Source organism: Gobius niger, assembly GCF_951799975.1.
Source record: "Gobius niger genome assembly, chromosome: 10".
Taxonomy (NCBI): domain Eukaryota; kingdom Metazoa; phylum Chordata; class Actinopteri; order Gobiiformes; family Gobiidae; genus Gobius; species Gobius niger.
In genome coordinates this window covers 6,633,344-6,653,305 of record NC_136861.1, presented here as the reverse complement: position 1 = coordinate 6,653,305, position 19,962 = coordinate 6,633,344, and the positions used below count along the sequence as shown (strand labels likewise).

Here is a 19,962-nt window from a genome sequence, read left to right as displayed (position 1 = left end):
TGTAAAGAGCTATAACTGTGACCAAACTGAGGGTATTTTTATGTAGAAATGACTTTGATACAGCTGCACTTGTGTAAATATAAAATCTTTATTTGTTACCGTTTCTTGTACAGTTTTATTATTTCGATATTGGAGCCTCTGTTGTAGGGAAACACTCTTCTGACCGGTCCAGACAGGACTTTGTGAACGAGTCCAGCGTTTTCTGTGGGGAAAAAGGGAAAAAACAACTTTAATAAAACTCATAGGACATGGTCATAGTAATACGTTGGAACGAATGACAATTCTGACGGCCATCTTGTGACTGGCCCTTTAGACTCAGTGCAATGTAAACAAATGGAAAACACTTACTTCCTTGATACTGTTTTCATCTGTTTTTAGTTATTTATTTGATAATTGTGACTGACCTTATGTCATATCTGGCAAGAAAATATGTTTTTTGCAGATTTTCTTGGAGGCTACATTTGATCATGGATTTTCCTCTGTCCGTGATCAAATGGCCATAGGAAAATCTGTCCATTCCATTATTCACTTCTATTTATATCAAATATAACATTTGTTTCCTGATTTAAAACAGTGTTTCTGTATTTATTAAACACCACCAATTGCTGGGTTGCAGGTGACATCACAGCGCTCTAAAGGCCTATACTATTATATAGAGAAAAAATTATTTTGTTTTTGAGGAAGTATTTGGTCTTGTATCAAAAATTAATTCATATATTTTCTTTTTAGCTACGACTTGTGAAAGTGTAGTGCTGTTAATAGGAAAAACTGGCTCCTCCCCCCGTTGGGTCCGATGACATCATATTCTAGAACCTGCAACCCAGCAATACAGTATTTATTGAACAGTGATGGAGTGAATGCAAACCACTGAACCCTGGGAATGAGTGAAGAGGATGCTAAACAACGAGACGTTTCAAAGAAATAACTTAACTTAAAATAATCTCACATTCTGCAGTTGAATCAATGAAAATGTCTTTGAGAAAACGTTTGGACTTTACAGTTGATACCATTGATACAGACGGCGAAAACGGAAGCTTCTTATGGGAATTTAAATTTTTCACTATTTTTAGCCGATTTCTGGACGACTATAAACATTTATCACACACAAATCAACTCAAGTCAAAATCAGGTCCATGTGGATGTTTTGACACAGCAGATTGTCCAGTAGAAGTGGAAAAAATGGCACTTGAGCTAGCGTTAGCATGTAGCATGAAGCTAACGTTAGATTATGGTTAGTATTCTCCATTATTGATGTATTTATGGGCTGTTGAACCACTTCGCTCCTCTTCATGTCTTTGTATCTTTATTTAGTAGAAAAAAGCGATATATTATGCAGCCCTAGTGCCATTGTACACCAGACTGATTTTGGGTCCCATTTCAGATGGAGGGCTATTGTTAAATAGTGGAGATAACTTCTCATAATGTTGTTTATAGGACCGCATTTTATTTTATTTTTATTTTTATTTGTATTATTATTTATTTTTTTAATGTCTTTTAATTTGTCTTTTTTTCTTTCTTTTTTTCGGGGGGTTAATGTTGTTTTTTTGATGGGGAGGAGGGAAAAAAAAAAAATTAAAGACCTTTGTTGTAACTTGTCAATAAACAAAAAGTAAAAAAAGAAAAAAAAGAAAATATATCCATAGGCTAATATAAAAAACTTTCCTTCCCTTTCCCTCCTGGAGATGGAACGGTAACTAGGGGTAACGGGATAACGTATTACTAGAGAGGGAAAACTAACTCCTCTTCCTCATCGTTCTGATTAAATACGGCTGTTTTTTGTCAACTGCTTTAACAGCAGCGCTTATACTCTCACAGTGACCTCAGTGTGGGAATATTTGATGGCAGATACACAGTGCGTGATGATCATAAAGCCAAGACACAGAACGTACACCTCTGACCTCTGACCCCATTACATTTAAGGCCTTCATTTTGTCACAAGTTAATGTTCTCCCTGGAAACTCTGAGACAGTGTTTCCGGTGTCTATAATTAAACAATTTTTAATTTCTCCATCACAATCTCTTTCAAGTCTCTTCTGCTTCTGACTACGTTTCCCATGATTCCCTGCTCACCGAGCCGCTGCGTGAAGCCTCTGTAGGTGTCTGCGTTCCTGACGGTGGAGCAGATGAACACGTCCGGACTGGAACCCGTGACGATTCGGGACAAAAGAGACACCAGCGTTTCCACGACGACCGGGTCATACACCACATCTGGACACAGACGTACAGACACAAAAATGGTGAAATGAAGTGAATAGTAATTATAATGGGAACAAGTTTGCTTCACATCTGAACACTCTAAAGGTCACACTCGAAGCTGTCAGAGAGAAAATAACTCTTTTATCCATCACTCAGGCTGACCGGACGTCCCAGTTTACCCAAGACAGTCCCAGTTTTGAACCCTCTGTCCCATGTTGTCCCTGTGGATTTCCCCATTGATTTGCTAATGCTGAATGGTCCACTTACTGTCTAATGTGGGGGAAATAAAGGTTTCTATTTCACCCTAACATGGCGGGTTTCTATGGTAACGTTCACTTCAGAACATTCCATCCCAACAAAATGCATGTACTGCGTGACCTCTGATTGGCCGGTTGCAGTGACATCATCAGTTCTGTTGCCGTGGTATTTAGAATGACATCATATATTCCCTGGTTCACCTTTGGAAGTCTGTGAGACCCACAGCTCATTTGGGTCAGAGGTTTCGCTTTGAGCCACAGACCACATTTTCTCTCGTACATTTCTTGCTTAATACGTTTTTATTCCGGTTTTTCCTTGATAACCTTTCACAGATACCGACTGCGATGAACTACAGCGTGTTTCTACTCTTTTACTTCAAGCCATGTCTGATGTTGAAGGCTGGAAAGTTCCCCTGGCAAAGTGACGCCGTTTTCTGAATCCTGAGAGGGTTTGTGACCGACTCCTCGCTCAGATCTGGGACACATTTCTTTCTTCACATTAGGACTTGCTTTGATGAGGACCAGGATGAAGATGGAGGATGGATTCTGGTCTTCAGTTCACAAAGACCATCGACCCTTCACTCAGACCTCTGTGCACTGGGCTGAAGTGAGAGACCTCGGGGAGAGACGCTGGGACTCCCAGGACTCTGCAAACAAACCTCGCCCCAAACAGTCTCTACACTGAGGAGCACGACCCAGGCCTCGTCTAAGATCTCCATCTGCCTCCTCCCACATGTCACAGCCCGGGCTGGGGGGGCTGCAGTGCAGAGCTGTGGCGACCGCCCTGGCTCCCCGTTGTAGTGAAGGCTGTACGACAATCCTCCAGATCCTCAAAGGGCTCAGAGCGCTGAGTGGACCTACATCCCTCCACCACGGCCTGAGAAAGACTCACAATCAAGAGGCTTTGAAGAGACATCGATGGGAAGTCGTGGAGCTGCTTGTGTGACACACGAGCAACGAACACGAGCGACGAACACGAGCGACGAACACGAGCGACGAACACGAGCGACGAACACGAGCGACGAACACGAGCGACGAACACGAGCGACGAACACGAGCGACGAACACGAGCGACGAACACGAGCGACGACACACCAGCAAACACACACCACCCCCCACCACACCCAGGACCAGCCACAACCACACGACCGGTATAGTATATATGGAGTCTGGTCTCGCTGTGGCAGAGCCTGGAGCTCACACAAGCAGCTCCACGACTTCCCATCGATGTCTCTTCAAAGCCTCTTGATTGTGAGTCTTTCTCAGGTCGTGGTGGAGGGATGTAGGTCCACTCAGCGCTCTGAGCCCTTTGAGGATCTGGAGGATTGTCGTACAGCCTTCATTACAACGGGGAGCCAGGGCGGTCGTCACAGCTCTGCACTGCAGCCCCCCCAGCCCGGGCTGTGACATGTGGGAGGAGGCAGATGGAGATCTTAGAGGAGGCCTGGGTCGTGCTCCTCAGTGTAGAGACTGTTTGGGGCGAGGCTTGTTTGTAGAGTCCTGGGAGTCCCAGCGTCTCTCCCCGAGGTCTCTCACTTCAGCCCAGTGCGCAGAGGTCTGAGTGAAGGGTCGATGGTCTTCGTGAACTGAGGACCAGAATCCATCCTCCATCTTCATCCTGGTCCTCATCAAAGCAAGTCCTAATGTGAAGAAAGAAATGTGTCTCAGAGCTGAGAGAGGAGTCAGGATCAGATCATCTTTGGGTCAGAAGGTTTCACTGAACCCCTGTGGGAGAGCCTCTTCAGTCAGACGTGGCCACCGCTCTTTCTGTCTTTGTTTCTTTATGTTATAACTTTTACCATTTAATTATTGTAAGTATTCACCATTTGTATTTTTCTTCCAGCTTTATCGTCTCACACAGAGGCTGTAAGATCCTCGGCAAAGTGACTCCATTTTCTGGATTCCTTCTTGTATCCAAACTTCACACAGATCTCTCGTATATACCTAAAGTATATCCACGTCAGATCCACATGTGTGGAGTTTGTTGTGATCTTGGGGTCTCAGAGGCTTCACTGAACCACTGTGGGAGAGCCTCTAGTGTGAGACGAAGCATCTTCATCATCATCAAGACCGACAGCTTCAAGTTTATCTACAGGATTTCACCAGGAGCACATTTTCTTATTGCAGGTTTACGCTTTATCTTTTGTGTATTATTGTGTTTCTATGCATGTTTCTGTGTTTCATGTGTTTATTTCCAATGGCTTTGATGCCAGTGCACCATTTCTAGTTGCTGTTATTATTGTTACATTGTGTTTTTTGTTGTGTTATCATATTCATCATCATTTTATGGTACATTTATACAGAAAAGTAATCTCATGTCTTCTCAATCCATATCTGATGTATATTTTCATTTTTCATTGATTTATTTTTCGCATTGTATATCTGAAGGTGCATTATGTCGTTGTATTTGAATTCTCCTTTGTATTTTTCTTCCAGCTTTATCGTCTCACACAGTGGCTGTAAGATCCTCGGCAAAGTGACGCTGTTTCCTGGATTCCTTCTTGTATCCAAACTTCACACAGATCTCTCGTATATACCTAAAGTATATCCACGTCAGATCAACATGTGTGGAGTTAGTTGTGATCTTGGGGTCTCAGAGGCTTCACTGAACCACTGTGGGAGAGCCTCTAGTGTGAGACGAAGCATCTTCATCATCAAGACCGACAGCTTCAAGTTTATCTACAGGATTTCACCAGGAGCACATTTTCTTATTGCAGGTTTGTATCATTCATTTCTTATGGCACTTTTTCCTTTTTATTTTTGTATCGTCATCATCGTCATCATCATGTTATGTTCATGCAAAAATAATCTCATGTCTTCTCAACTGTGACCATCAATCCATATCTGATGCTTATTTAAATTTTAAATGTATTGTTATTACATATTATATCTTTTTGTGCATTATGGGGTGACAGTGGCACAGATGGTACATTGGGTCGTCTCGTGATCGGAAGGTCGGGGGTTCGAATCCCACCTCCTGAAAGTGCACACTGTCGTTGTGTCCTTGGGCAAGACACTTCACCCACATTGCCCCCAGTGTCTGCGTACATTGGTGTGTGAATGAGAGTGTGAATGAGAGTATGAATGGGTGAGTGGATCCTTGCTGTAAAGCGCTTTGAGTGCCTAATGTAGGTGGAAAAGCGCTATATAAGTTGAGACCATTTGCCAATATGTCGTTGTATTTTAACTCTCCTTTGTATTTTTCTTCCAGCTTTCTCGTCTCACACAGAGGCTGTAAGATCCTCGGCAAAGTGACACCATTTTCTGGATTCCTTCTTGTATCCAAACTTCACACAGATCTCTCGTATATACCTAAAGTATATCCACGTCAGATCCACATGTGTGGAGTTAGTTGTGATCTTGGGGTCTCAGAGGCTTCACTGAACCACTGTGGGAGAGCCTCTAGTGTGAGACGAAGCATCTTCATCATCATCAAGACCGACAGCTTCAAGTTTATCTACAGGATTTCACCAGGAGCACATTTTCTTATTGCAGGTTTACGCTTTATCTTTTGTGTATTATTCTGTTTCTATGCATGTTTTTGTGTTTCATGTGTTTATTTTCAATGGCTTTGATGCCAGTGCACCATTTCTAGTTGCTGTTATTATTGTTACATTGTGTTTTTTGTTGTGTTATCATATTCATCATCATTTTATGGTACATTTATACAGAAAAGTAATCTCATGTCTTCTCAATCCATATCTGATGTATATTTTCATTTTACATTTATTTATATTTCATTGTATGTCGTTGTATTTGAACTCTCCTTTGTATTTTTCTTCCAGCTTTCTCGTCTCACACAGAGGCTGTAAGATCCTCGGCAAAGCGACGCTGTTTCCTGGATTCCTTCTTGTATCCAAACTTCACACAGATCTCTCGTATATACCTAAAGTATATCCACGTTAGATCAACATGTGTGGAGTTAGCTGTGATCTTGGGGTCTCAGAGGCTTCACTGAACCACTGTGGGAGAGCGTCTAGTGTGAGACGAAGCATCTTCATCATCATCAAGACCGACAGCTTCAAGTTTATCTACAGGATTTCACCAGGAGCACATATCCTTATTACAGGTTTGTATCATTCATTTCTTATGGCACTTTTTCCTTTTTATTTTTGTATCGTCATCATCATCGTCATCATGTTATGTTCATACAAATGTAATCTCATGTCTTCTCAATCCATATCTGATGCTTATTTAAATTTTTAATGTATTGTTATTACATATTATATCTTTTTGTGGATTATGGGGCGACAGCGGCGCAGATGGTAGAGTGGGTTGTCTCGTGATCGGAAGGTCGGGGGTTCGAATTCCACCTCCTGAAAGTGCATACTGTCGTTGTGTCCTTGGGCAAGACACTTCACCCACATTGCCCCCAGTGTCTGCGTACATTGGTGTATGAATGAGAGTATGAATGGGTGAGTGGATCCTTGCTGTAAAGCGCTTTGAGTGCCTAATGTAGGTGGAAAAGCGCTATATAAGTTGAGACCATTTGCCATTATGTCGTTGTATTTTAACTCTCCTTTGTATTTTTCTTCCAGCTTTCTCGTCTCACACAGAGGCTGTAAGATCCTCGGTAAAGTGACTCCGTTTCCTGGATTCCTTCTTGTATCCAAACTTCACACAGATCTCTCGTATATACCTAAAGTATATCCACGTCAGATCAACATGTGTGGAGTTAGTTGTGATCTTGGGGTCTCAGAGGCTTCACTGAACCACTGTGGGAGAGCCTCTAGTGTGAGACGAAGCATCTTCATCATCAAGACCGACAGCTTCGAGTTTATCTACAGGATTTCACCAGGAGCACATTTTCTTATTGCAGGTTTATGCTTTATCTTTTGTGTATTATTCTGTTTCTATGCATGTTTTTGTGTTTCATGTGTTTATTTCCAATGGCTTTGATGCCAGTGCACCATTTCTAGTTGCTGTTATTATTGTTACATTGTATTTTTTGTTGTGTTATCATATTCATCATCATTTTATGGTACATGTAGGAGCCATTTTAGAGGCCTTTTGTATGTATTTGTTCCACCAGCCACTAGGTGGCACTGCACTTCCTGTTCGTGTCCAGGTGAGCCTATTTAAGGGCTGAAGGGAGTGGCCTCAGTGCTGCAGAGTGAAGGCAAACAGTTTTTGACCGTGATGTTAAGCTGTTGAAATATGTAAATAAAGTAGGATTCTTCACTTAACACATGAGTACTGGGCTCTTTCACGCGTGCTAAACACCCTTTTACTTTGCCAGCCTAGCAGACAGTGGTATAGGGCCGCTGGCCGCTACAGTACATTTATACAGAAAAGTAATCTCATGTCTTCTCAATCCATATCTGATGTATATTTTCATTTTACATTTATTTATATTTCATTGTATATCTGTGTGTGCATTATGTCATTGTATTTTAACTCTCCTTTGTATTTTTCTTCCAGCTTTATCGTCTCACACAGAGGCTGTAAGATCCTCGGCAAAGTGACTCCATTTCCTGGATTCCTTCTTGTATCCAAACTTCACACAGATCTCTCGTATATACCTAAAGTATATCCACGTCAGATCAACATGTGTGGAGTTAGTTGTGATCTTGGGGTCTCAGAGGCTTCACTGAACCACTGTGGGAGAGCCTCTAGTGTGAGACGAAGCATCTTCATCATCATCAAGACCGACAGCTTCAAGTTTCTCTACAGGATTTCACCAGAATTTCTTGTTGTTGTCACTATTATTACATTGTTCTTTGTATTGTTGTTGTCATCACTGTGTTCCCCTCCTGGAACCGCCACTTTAACTGTGTAGGTTTCCTCCGGGTACTCCGGTTTCCCCTACTTCTAAAACATGTTCAATAGGTTCCCCTCTGGGACCGGGACTCCCCTGAAAATGAGATTCTTAATTTCAGTGGGACTTTCCTGGTTAACCTCTTAACCGAGCACACTTTCACCAGTTCAGTTTTACCCAAATCTAAAAGCTTCTTGACCTATAACCTTGATTCTATGACCGTTTTGTTGCTTTTTGTTCATTGTTCTTTTTACGGCATTTTCACAACTTTTTTGTCACGTTTAAGTTGCTTTTTTGTTGTGTTTTTGTTTCTTTTTTCTCGCCTGTTTTGTCTGTTTTTTTTGTCACGTTTTCAGCCTCGTTTAGGTCTCCTTTTTGGTGCTATTTTGACAGTTTTTCAAGAAACTTTTAGATTTGGGTAAAGTCAAACTGGACACAATGTGCTCAGGTTAAGGCGGGGGTTAAAGGTTAAATTGAGGTCAAAACAAGCTACAAAATAAACTGATTTTTTATCAATAAAACGTTTTGGGGGTTTTTCAGATTATAACCCACGCTTCTGCAACAATCTGTCTGTTCATACTTTTACCAAAAACACAATTATAAAAGACTGGAAATCACTAATTAATGCACCACGCACAACGGAAGTTTCAAAAGCTGTAGACAGATTTACTTTTATTTAGAATTTAACCCCTTAACCCCCGCCTAAACCAAGCACATTTCCTCCAGCTTGGAACGCAACAAAAAAGTGACAGAAAAGCCACAAAAGAGCGACAAAAAACGTAACAAAAAGTGACAAAAACGCAAAACAAAAAAAGATTTTTTAAAAAGTCACAAAAATCCCCCAAAGTTACGATCAGTTTTGCAGGTCTTAAAGCAGTACTAAGTACCCCGTGCCCCTACAGGCCATGAGCGCCACTGCAGGTGTCGTAGCATGTTGCAGTTTTTTTCTCATTAATTGTCCGTGAGAGTAAATCCTACGCTGACAGAAAAGACAAAGGGACAGAGGGATATTGTTCATCCAGTTACACAATGGAGATCAGTTTTTTCACTCAAACTTGGCTGTAAATACTGTTTAAGTGGTGCTAGCCTGCAGTTAGCTTTGCCCGCTAGTCTGCTAGCTTCTTCGTGATTCCATTAGTGTGTATTGGTGGCTTCAACCCGGTGGCAGCAAAGTTGCAATTGTGGTTTTCTGGCCAGAGACACCAGGGGGGAGATGAAAGACCCTCCAATCATCCCATAAACACTTGTATTACCCCCAGAGGGACTACGGAAAGGATTTTTTAAGGTAAACAAGTTGCTTAGTACTGCTTAGTACGGCTCCAGTCAAGAAGCTTTTAGATTTGGATAAAGCCTAACTGGAGAAAATGTGCTTGGTCTAGGCGGGCCGCGGGTGGTAAGAGATCAACAATAACATTTTGTCGCGTTAATGCACTTTTCAACTTTCAGCTTAGCACTTCAATGAAAATCAGATCTTTTGGTTTATAACTCTTGTCACATGAGTCAAATTAATCACAAAACTAGTGGTGGGACTTGATTTTCGTTTGTGGCATTAAAATGATAGTATTTGGGTACATTTGACTTACGTATGAGGCCGGTTAAAGTTATAAATGTTGCTTGTTGATGTAAGTAACAAACCTGCTGCGATGACCGTGTCCGCTCCCGTCGCTCGGAGCTGATCCTCCGTCACTGACGCCCAGTCCAGCTCCTCCACACGCACCGCCTGGAGCAGAGGAGTCACCGAGTCAGAGACAGCAGGTTCTGTCATGGACCATGAGTCTGATGTAAAGGGGAGCTGATGCTGTACCTTCTGGTCGAGCCCGTTCAGCCCGATGTTCTCCCGCAGTTTGAGGAGCACCGAGGGGTGACAGTCACTGAAGGTGAACTGGGACGGACCACACGAAGCACTGACGGTGATCCCGGTGAGACCCACTCCACTGCCCAGCTCCAGGACCGATCTGAGCGGAGAGAGAGGACGGGAGTGACTTCATGAAGCTGCGTTTACGTAATAGAAGTGCAGCACATCCTCCTACTGTCCTGGTACACTGGCATGAGGAATAAAAGGTCTGCTGCTAGTCTGCAGATTATGTGGTGTTTTGGGGTAAATATATTAGATAATGGAGATAATGATGACACAACGATCTTTCACCAAAGAAAAAAAAGAGTGGTGCGCACTGAATGGGTGCTGCTGCCGGATGCTCTCTCATCGAATGCAATTTCTCCATCTGTGAGATCAATAAAGTACCATCTTATCTTATCTTAATGGAGCTCGTCACTGAAATATTAGGGATCAGGGAAAACTTCACTTTTTGCTTGAATGTCTCATGTGGAAATACTATAAAATTTGATACAATGGATACGGGAAAAGTGTCTCGTGTCTGACAGAGGGACATTACCACATTCTAGTGATGGACAGATGATACTTTTAAGTGTGTCAAACACTTTCATTATTGTATCACTGTATCACACAGTGTTGATGGGCTATGTATCATTGCCGCCCTCTGGTGGTGAAAAAGCATTACAGCAGTGAGCCTGAAAAACGCGAACTCAACACTGACTGAGCTGATTTTGATCAGAAATGAGAACCAAATCGTCAGGAGTGAGCGGTTTAACAGCTGAGAGTGATAATTCAGTCAGAGGAAAACTGCTCCGGAAAAAGAGAGTAGAAACAAATGAATGAGAAGTTTCAGTGATTCAACCATTTTAAAATGAGTCACTGACCAAGATTTAATAAAGAACACTTCTACAGTATAATACGCAGAGCACATTTATGTCTTTTTACCAGTGGATGTCAAGTCAAAAAACTAGACCCTCATCAATCATCATCTGACTCCAACTCACCACCTGCTGGTTACAAACCGGGCGCTCTCCTGACAGAGCTACACGAGTGGATGGAAACAATAGAGCCTCTAATATCCATGTTGTTGCTGAGCCGCACTTGGACGTGAAAGAGAAGAAAAGCTTTCTGTGCTCGATACATGTGTTAGTACCATCGATCAATCAATCAATATTTATTTATGTAGCGCCTTTACACCATCCAAAAAGGTGCACAAGGTGCTTTACCGAGAATAAAAGCACAGACTAAGAAAAGACATGGCTCATTTAGCCCATCACTACCGCATTCCACAATCCGGTGATGTGAAGCAATATATTTTATTTTAGAAAAAATATTCTATAGGACAAAACAAATATTTAAATAAATCCAATCATTCTTGCTCATCAACTAACAAAGCTATAATAATAAATAATAACAATTATACAGTATATACGACAATAACACTTTTTGAAAGGTATTTAAAAAAAGATAAATTACTCAGAGGTTCGCAAGAGCTGACAGATAAAATCCTAAACTTTGTGTGAGTTTTAAAGTTACTTTACATGAACATGTCTCAGTCTGTACCTGTTTCTGAAATACTGCTGGTTGTCCAGAGCCCACTCCGCGAGGTGCAGCGCTGCCTCCCACGTGACCAGCCCCGTGGTGCCTTCAGAAATCAGCGCCACTTTCTCCTGCACCGTCACAGCGCCACCGCCTGGCTGCAAGCAGCAATAACACATCAAACCAAGAGGCTTTTTCTCAGACACACAAGGTTCTACACAGTTTGGTGCTTTCGCCATGAGAAACATTTCGTTAAATAGAGACAACTCGGCAACAACGCGAGGAAAGAGATCCATTTAGATGACTTTTGTAGGTCTTAGCTTTCAAATGAGGCATTAAGGCAGTAAACCCTTAGATTTGGGTTAAGCTGATAGGAAGATCGAAGGCGGGTGTTAAACCTTTTGGAGAAAAAGCTGTAAATAGTTTGATTGGTACCAGGAAGTAGGACTTGTAACACTCCGCCGTCTCCTCGGCTCCGATGACGTCCCCCAAAGCGTCGTACAGTTCGTCCAAAGGGTCACAGTCTGTGGCCTCGACCTGCAGACAAATCCCCCACAAACACAGGAAGGTTTCATTTCTGAAGAAAAGTACATCCACCGTCTGGTCACCCCCATTACCAAAACAATAAGTCACACACAATGTTGCTGAATACAATCCAATAAGTGGTTCTTGCTCATTTACTTTGTTAAATCCAGGGGTTCACTTTTTCAGGGCCTGGTAGTATATTACAGAACAATAACTATACTAAATAGACTTCACCATTTTTTTGCAATGACTTTGTGTCAAATAAAACTAGATTAACCCAAGAACACTATTGCCGGGAGTGTCCTGGGTCTCTGTGTAGCTTCAGATTTGTCTTTGACATCTTTGGTGGCCTGGGTGTTTTCCTCCAAAACACACTTTTTCCTACCGGCACATGTCCGGGTGATTTTCACCCAGTTATAGTGACAGAAGCGAGGGCAAGGTTAGTGTATTTCATCAGGCTCTTGCCCCTTTCAAGGTTGACATTCAGGGCTGCCACATTTATTTTGCAACTTCAACTCCAGCTTTGCTCCTGTCACAGAGTTCGGGGTCTCTGGCCTCACAGTAAGTGAGTAACACAGAGTTGTTTTGGTTAGCTGCTCATTTATACCCATTCAAAACATGACATATTTAGTTTCTCTCCCCTGTGGCTGTTTGTGCCGATGACACTGAGCTTCACCAGGGAAGTCTCACAGTTTCCATCTTCATTATTTTATTTTTTAGGATTTTTTTGTTTTTCCATTTTGGAGCATCTGGTCCTCTCATGATGCTTTTATTTTATTTTACTAGTCATGACACAGTTTAATATAAAAGAACATGACTCACATGTGTCATGCATTGTCATGTTTTGATAGATTTTGATGAAGTACTTTTTATCAGGTGGATTATCTCAGGTAAAAATCACCGGGCGTTAGTGATGGTGTTTGAATTTGAGCGATAGTGTTCAAGGGTTAAAATGTCAGTGTGTGCTATTAATTAACAAATGTGGTAAAACTTAAATCTTCACCCGCTTGATGAGCTCCGAGATGAACAGTCGTCTGTACCGGACAGACGGAGGAAACTTTGTGCACAGATGATGGCAGCACGTCTGAAAAAAAAAAAAAAAAAAACGAAATTCACACATAAACATAATTTTAATACTTCAAATAGAACACTGCTGGTTTGTATTCTTACCTGATTCAAGATTTGTGAAATCACATGTGTGGATTTGCTGCTTTCAAGTTCCTTCTCCACAAACTGTAACAAAAAAAGACATTTTGTTTCATGACTGCAAGGAACTCTTTCATATATAATTACACTTTTGATTTTACTTTACAAAAACAAACATAGAACTAAACAATTAGAACTTTATTCATCTCCACGGCCCGTTTCCCTGATCATCAAAACATCACTGTTGCTGAGCTTTGAATGTGTAGTTGGGTTTGGAGTGACATTTGCTACAAAATCACACCAATGACTAAATTAACTCTTCTTTTCCTACAACCGAATTACTCAAAATCATTGTTAAATCCCCCAAATACACTACGATCATTGAATCCATACCGCAGATTCTTCACTAATCAATGATATCCGTAAATTATACATGATTTCAAAGGGGGTTCCGTTTTGGCTGTCGTTCAAACCGATTAAAAGACACTCACGGCCCAGGGGTATGACGTTAGACGAGTCATCGAGAAAAAATAGTCTCTAAAGTTCATAAAAATGTCCTCCGTTTCCTGATTTTGTCCCTCTGTTGACATTTTCACCGCGGGGAATCTCCTCAAACACGCTCAGCTGACAGCAAGTCCACACGTTTCGTACTTACAACCCACTGCGCATGCGCCGCCGCCATCTTGGAGCGGTTCGTCGTTACAGAACTAAAAGCGGCATTTTAGTTTTATCAACAGGCAGTGTTTTAACAAAATGCCGACTCAATGTTCCGCTATCGGCTGCTCAAATCGCTTCGACCCCGAGGCCAAGAAGCGTGGGATATCGTTTCACAAGTAAGCTCCTAAAAGTGGTTTTTTGTACATGTCCGTACGTAGAGACTTTCCTGGCGTCGCCGTTGAGTGCGCCATATTGCCTCGGTCGGCAGCCAAATACAACACCAGGGATGCGAAATGTCTCATTTAAATTCATTATTACACGTGCATAAAGTTTTATACAAGTGTTTTATATTATAGGCCACAACGTTATAGCGCCAGAATGACAAAGTAAACGAATATGGTGCCACAATAGTTGAAGTGCCAAGTTGTGACAGAACCACTAAACATTGCTCTCTCCATCATTATCATCATCATCTTATAGTTATATTTAAAGGTCTTAACTAAGCTAAGAAAGAAATCAAGATAAATATTTAATGGCAGCTTGTAAATTAAAGCTCTGACCGGTGTTGTTGTGTTCTTGGGCAAGACACTTGAACCTATGTGTGTGAATGTGCTGAGTGAGTGATTGTGGAGGTGGGAAAGACAGATGCACAGATTGACAGCCACACTTCCAGTCTACCCCAGGGCAGCTTTGGCTCCACAAGTAGCTTACCACCACCAATTGTAAATACTTACCAGTACTGATATAGGATATTGCTTAAAACTGATAAGAAAAGTGCTCCAAAATAGTCTCTAGGTTGTTATTGTGAGTCGATTGTAGGTTTGCGTGACTTGGATGCTCCTTTGAAGGGTCCCGTCAGACCCGGAGCGGAGGGAGGCCTGGAAGAGAGCGCTGAGGAGGGACTTTGTCATCAGCAAACACACGGTCATCTGCAGCGATCACTTTGAGGAGAAGGACCTGGACCGGACCGGGCAAACCAACCGACTGAGGGACGGAGTGACCCCATCGATATTCAACTTCCCCGACCAAGATCAAGACGACCCAGACCAGGTGAAATACAAGAGATGTCTAATCATAGTGCTATAATAAATGTGAGAAAACATATAGGAGAAAACTTTATTTGGACAATTGACATTTGAAATAATAAAAACGATGTGTGAAACACCGTTAATGAAGTGATTCACACAGTCCAAAAGATCATGGGTTTCCAAACTTTTTTACTCACAAACCCCCCATAATATCAATGCAAACAATTGGTGATGAATCATGACGTCACAACTTTATAAAGAGCCAAAGTTTAAAATTGAGGCGGTGCAGCTGAAAATGTCATACTATGTCATACTAACAGATTTCTAGTCTTAGTTTATTGATAATTTCTCAGCAATTCCTGGGCCAATTCACAGAAAACAAAAGTTGTCACAAAGTTCAAAGTCATCTGTAGATATGAACTATGGACTAATTATTTCCTCTTAAAGGGACTCTACGGAGTTTAACAATGTCAATATTATGTATTTTCCTCCCCCTGCATGTTTCATCCATGTCCTAATGTGTAGAATGAGCCCAGACCTGTTCACCACAACTGCCTCTAAAATCCTTCGCTGTCACTTAAAAAGGTGGTAATTCGGGTCTGAAGCGCCGTCATGCACGAGCTTAATATAGAAGCTGCAGTTACACGTATGACCTGAGGTGGCAGTAGTGAGTATACAATGGCTAACTTGCATCTAGTCCCTTTAAAGGCCACCAAAAGTGGAGGCAATATTCAAAAACATGTTGGCCAGTAGATAGGACTTTCAACCATAAGAATTATACGATCAAATAATTATTTCATTTATTTATTTTAATTTTGTACCGGGGTAGGCAACGTCAGGCCCGGGGGCCAAATCCGGCCCTCTAGCACAGAACCTCTGGCCCACAAGGTGATTTTGAGAAATATTATTATATAAGTATGCTCAATAAAATTATCAAAATCTGCAATATAATCATTGGTCAGGAGCAGGACTCACTTTGTAGCATCTATGACTCCAGAGTTCTGAGGAAAGGAACCCAGATCTCCACAGACCCCTCACACACTCTGCACTCTCATTGTTGCCGTCAGGGCGCAGGTTCAGGTCCTTCCCTCAGGGGGCAAAGAGGGCGACCTCCACTTTCCTCCCGACCTCCATCTTCCTGTGTGGACCTTGGTCTATCACAGACCCACTATATTGTTTTTAATGTATTTATTATTGCACATGTTGATTGTGTTGTATGACTGTGGATATACTGTTTTTTTAACGGGCCCGTACTGGCACTTCCTCTGCAAATGAAGTTCCTAATGAATAACAATAAAGTGATTTTGATTTGAAGTAAGAGATCAAATAGCTGTTTCCTGGCCGATCATCCCAATATGTGCTATATAATGTAAAACCTTGGCATTTGCAGGAAGTGGTTCTTTACTTTGAGCTGTAATGGTGAGGTTTGGCCCTTGGTGTTTTGGCAATGATGAAAATCGGCCCTCCTCGAAGCAAACTTGCCTCCCCCTGATTTATACCATGGTCTCAATTCTGATTGGCTAACAGGCGTGCATTAAATCTGTTAGTCCAACAACAGTTAAATCTGTTACTGTGTTACTATTGTTAAAATAAAGTATTCACGACCATCTTTGTCATGTTTGGTCTCACTCTGGAGCCAAGTTTATCAAATCAAAATTTAGATTTAGGTTTATTGTTTTTAATTTGGTATGAGACAAAGCTATTTACTCTCTTATAGTTTTGTCTAATGTATAATTTAATAGGTTTTTATATTTTTTCAGTGTATGTTACATTTACAGTAAGCTCACACTATTCAGCATCTAAACTACACATGGTTATCCTTTGAACATATTCTCTGTTCTCAGCCCAGGAGGTCGAGGAGGAGCAAAAAAAAGACTAAAAAAGGCGAGGTCTACAAATCAGCAGTAAGTAACTTTCAACTTTTATTCGGAAAAGTCAGACTGAGATAGTGCTGACGCCAGATACTACAAGTGTAACACATTTCTCTTCTTTTAGGTCAAAAAGAAAAAGTTTGTTCGGAAAATCTTTTTGCCCGATGAACCAGCCGCCCCAAAAACGGTGAGTCGCTAAATCAAACTATAAATTGTGTCCCTTTTGGACTGTTGTTTACAGTGATTGTGCTGTTCAGTCAGTGCATTGTTGGGTTTTGGAAGTTCAGGATTGAATGTTATAAATTTACAGAAATGATAGAAATCGGCCATTTTAAATCAACAAGCAAACATTGACCATTGACTGACATTTTGATGGACACAATCAGGAATCATATCAAATACAGCCTCAACATGTTGCTTGAAAATGTACTAATTAGGGGTGAGCGATATTGACAAAAATTAATATCTTGATATTTTTGAGGATTTTCTCGCTAACGATAGAGCGATATTTTTGCAAACCATCAGAAATATGCCAAGATAAGCTGGCAAACACCTTCACTTACATCGGCTTATCGCTCAAAAAGATCATTTTTTTCTTGAAAAGGACAGAAAAAACACTTCCCGTATTTGCTCCACATTTTCCCACAATTTTTAAAAATAGTTTCCTCCCAATTTCATAATTATTTGCACTTGATTCCAATTTTCCCCCCCAATTTTTTACCTTTTTTTTCACTCATTTTTTTAAATTTTTTTTATTAGTTCCCTAGTTTTTCTCTCAAAATTTTAACCTTTATCCCCCCCCCCATTTCTTTCTTTTTTTCTTTTTCTTTTACAAGTTTTCCACACTTCTTAACATTGGCTCGATGTTATCCATATTATCCTCCAAAAAGTAGAACATATTGCACACCTCCACTACTAAGAGTTCTCATCTATACGTTTGAACTTTATATTTCCTATATTTCAGGGAGTCCAAAAAGCCAGGAAGTCGATCAATGCCTCAAAACGGCGCTCGGTGAAAGAGGAGCTTAACGAGTCCGTGTTGACGGCCACAGAACCAGCGCCTCCTGCTGCTCCTGCTGCTCCTGCTGCTGCTCCCTGTGCTGCTGCTGCTGCTGCTGCTGCTCCTGCTGCTCCTGCTGCTCCTGCTGCTCCTGCTGCTGCTGCTGCTGCTGCTGCTCCTCCCATCCTCTGTGCGGACGTAAGTGACTCTGAAATATTATCTTAGCTTAAAGGGGCTGCACAAAGTAAAGTGAGATCCATACTATACCCCCTGTAGGAACTGATAATGTAATAACGACTAATAACAGAAATATCTTGGCCAGTTTTATGGCTAAATGCTAACGGCTATAGGCAGTGGTGGAAAGTAGCAAAGTAAAAAGTACAAATTATAGGTACTTTTACTTTACTTAAGTACATTTTATGATGAATACTTTTTACTTTTACTTCACTACATTTTAGAGCCTGTAGCTGTACTTTTTAAACTGTGTAAAAAGTATTTTATTTTCAAAGTGACCTCTCTACATTGAACTGGTTATGTCCTAGTTTAGACTGGGTTTAGTGGTTTACTCCATTAGACCTGGCTCAGACCTGGTTTAGACCTAGTTTAGACCTAGATTAGACCGGTTTAAGACCTGGTTTAGTTCCTGTTTTTGACCTGAGTTAGAGGTTTACTCATTTAGACCTGGTTTGATTCAAATGATCCTGCACATTAAACACATAAACTCTTAAATACTTTTACTTTTTACTTATAAAGTACATTTTACATTACTTTTACTTAAAGTGATAGTCTGTAAGTTTGCAAAGTGAGGAGAGACAGAGTGAAATTTAATTAAAATTTAAGTAAACAATTAAATTCCTTCCCCTCTTTAACCAGAAAGCTCTTCTTAGTTTGAAAAATGAGTAGAAAAGGAAAAAGTAAACAATCAAGCTCCTCCCCCTCCTCCTGATTGGACCTGACAGGCTGGTTCACAGGAAAAGCTCGTCTCATTGGTCGACGCAGGAGGACACTGGACTGATAAGTTGCAGAGGACCCGGGAAGGAGGAACTTTACAAATAATAATATATATATTGTTGTTTTCATTCCCAGGACCATCACTACGCCATCGACCCGTGCAACGTGAAGCAGAAGCTGGACGAGGCCCACGCCCGCATCGAGGAGCTCCAGAAAGAGCTGAGAAACTACAAGGACCGACTGCGGCGCAAGAACGCGGAGCTGCGGACTCTGACGGTGGGCATCGAGAAACAAAACGCCCTGATGGGGCAACTCATGGAGGGCAGCGAACTGTGGGTGCTCTGCGACAAGTGCAGCAGCAAGGACTGAAGCGCCGAGGAGGAAGACCAGCACGCCTTTGGATGGATGAAGGGTTCATTCAGCTTTATCCATTGTTTTCAGACGTTAGACAGTGGCTCAGTGGTTAGATCATTCATGCACGGATCCGAAAGTCAGGGTTTAGAAGTCCTGCCGTCGTCATGTCCTGGATCGAGCTGGCCAAAACATGTCATTCATTTAATAAGGGAAAGACAGGGCGCCCTTTACGATGCTTTTGTATGACGTTTTGTCCAACTTTCCCGCACTTATTCATTCACAAATACTGTTTGGTGTCCACGTGCAGCATGAAAGACTTTGACCGAGATGTCGCTGTAATGCAAATATGGTCATTTCCTTTGTGGGAGACTGTAGCCGAGGTTTACATAGATACAGACGGCCTCGCCAAGGAGGGAAAAGAGAATCTTTTGGGAAACACAATATTTCACTGTTTTTAGCCATTTTGGGGGGAAATATAAACTTATTTATCACATGCAAATTAAGTCAAATCTAAACCGGGTCCATATGGATGTTTATTCACAGTAGATTGTTCAGTAGAAGCGAAAAAATGGCAGTTAGCATTAGCACGATGCTCTGTTTTTTATGTATTTATGGGCTGTTGAACCACTTTGTTCCTCTTCATGTCTTTGTATCTTTATTTAGCAGAAAACTATATTTATAATTCAGCTTTTGTTATGGTAGATTTTGAAGTTTTCCCCCCTTAACTGTTTTCAAACATGACCATATATGGGCGATTCCAGAGATGCCGTCTGTATCTATCCCACTCTAGTAGCTCATACAGATTCCAAACTTTCCTGTCTTGGGGCTCAACAAGATTTTGAAGTT

General features: G+C 41.5%; 2 protein-coding genes across 2 annotated transcripts; one reads left to right on the top strand and one right to left on the bottom strand.

Annotated features, from left to right (window-relative positions):
* Positions 1-69: 69 nt before the first annotated feature.
* Positions 70-13,904, bottom strand: eef2kmt (eukaryotic elongation factor 2 lysine methyltransferase). The gene is made up of 9 exons (XM_079564982.1): positions 13,747-13,904; positions 13,280-13,342; positions 13,113-13,193; positions 12,020-12,121; positions 11,609-11,742; positions 10,016-10,166; positions 9,847-9,931; positions 2,071-2,208; positions 70-202 (listed from the first exon to the last, which is right to left on the bottom strand). Exons 1-9 carry the CDS (start codon positions 13,843-13,845, stop codon positions 96-98), a joined length of 960 nt encoding a protein of 319 aa, XP_079421108.1. The 5' UTR covers positions 13,846-13,904; the 3' UTR covers positions 70-95.
* A 32-nt stretch (positions 13,905-13,936) lies between these two features.
* LOC306969366 (uncharacterized protein) lies at positions 13,937-19,315 on the top strand. The gene is made up of 6 exons (XM_079564981.1): positions 13,937-14,088; positions 14,761-14,962; positions 16,785-16,844; positions 16,936-16,998; positions 17,776-18,009; positions 18,898-19,315. The coding sequence occupies exons 1-6, from the start codon at positions 14,009-14,011 to the stop codon at positions 19,129-19,131; spliced, it is 873 nt and encodes a 290-aa protein (XP_079421107.1). The 5' UTR covers positions 13,937-14,008; the 3' UTR covers positions 19,132-19,315.
* The last annotated feature ends 647 nt before the right edge of the window (positions 19,316-19,962 follow it).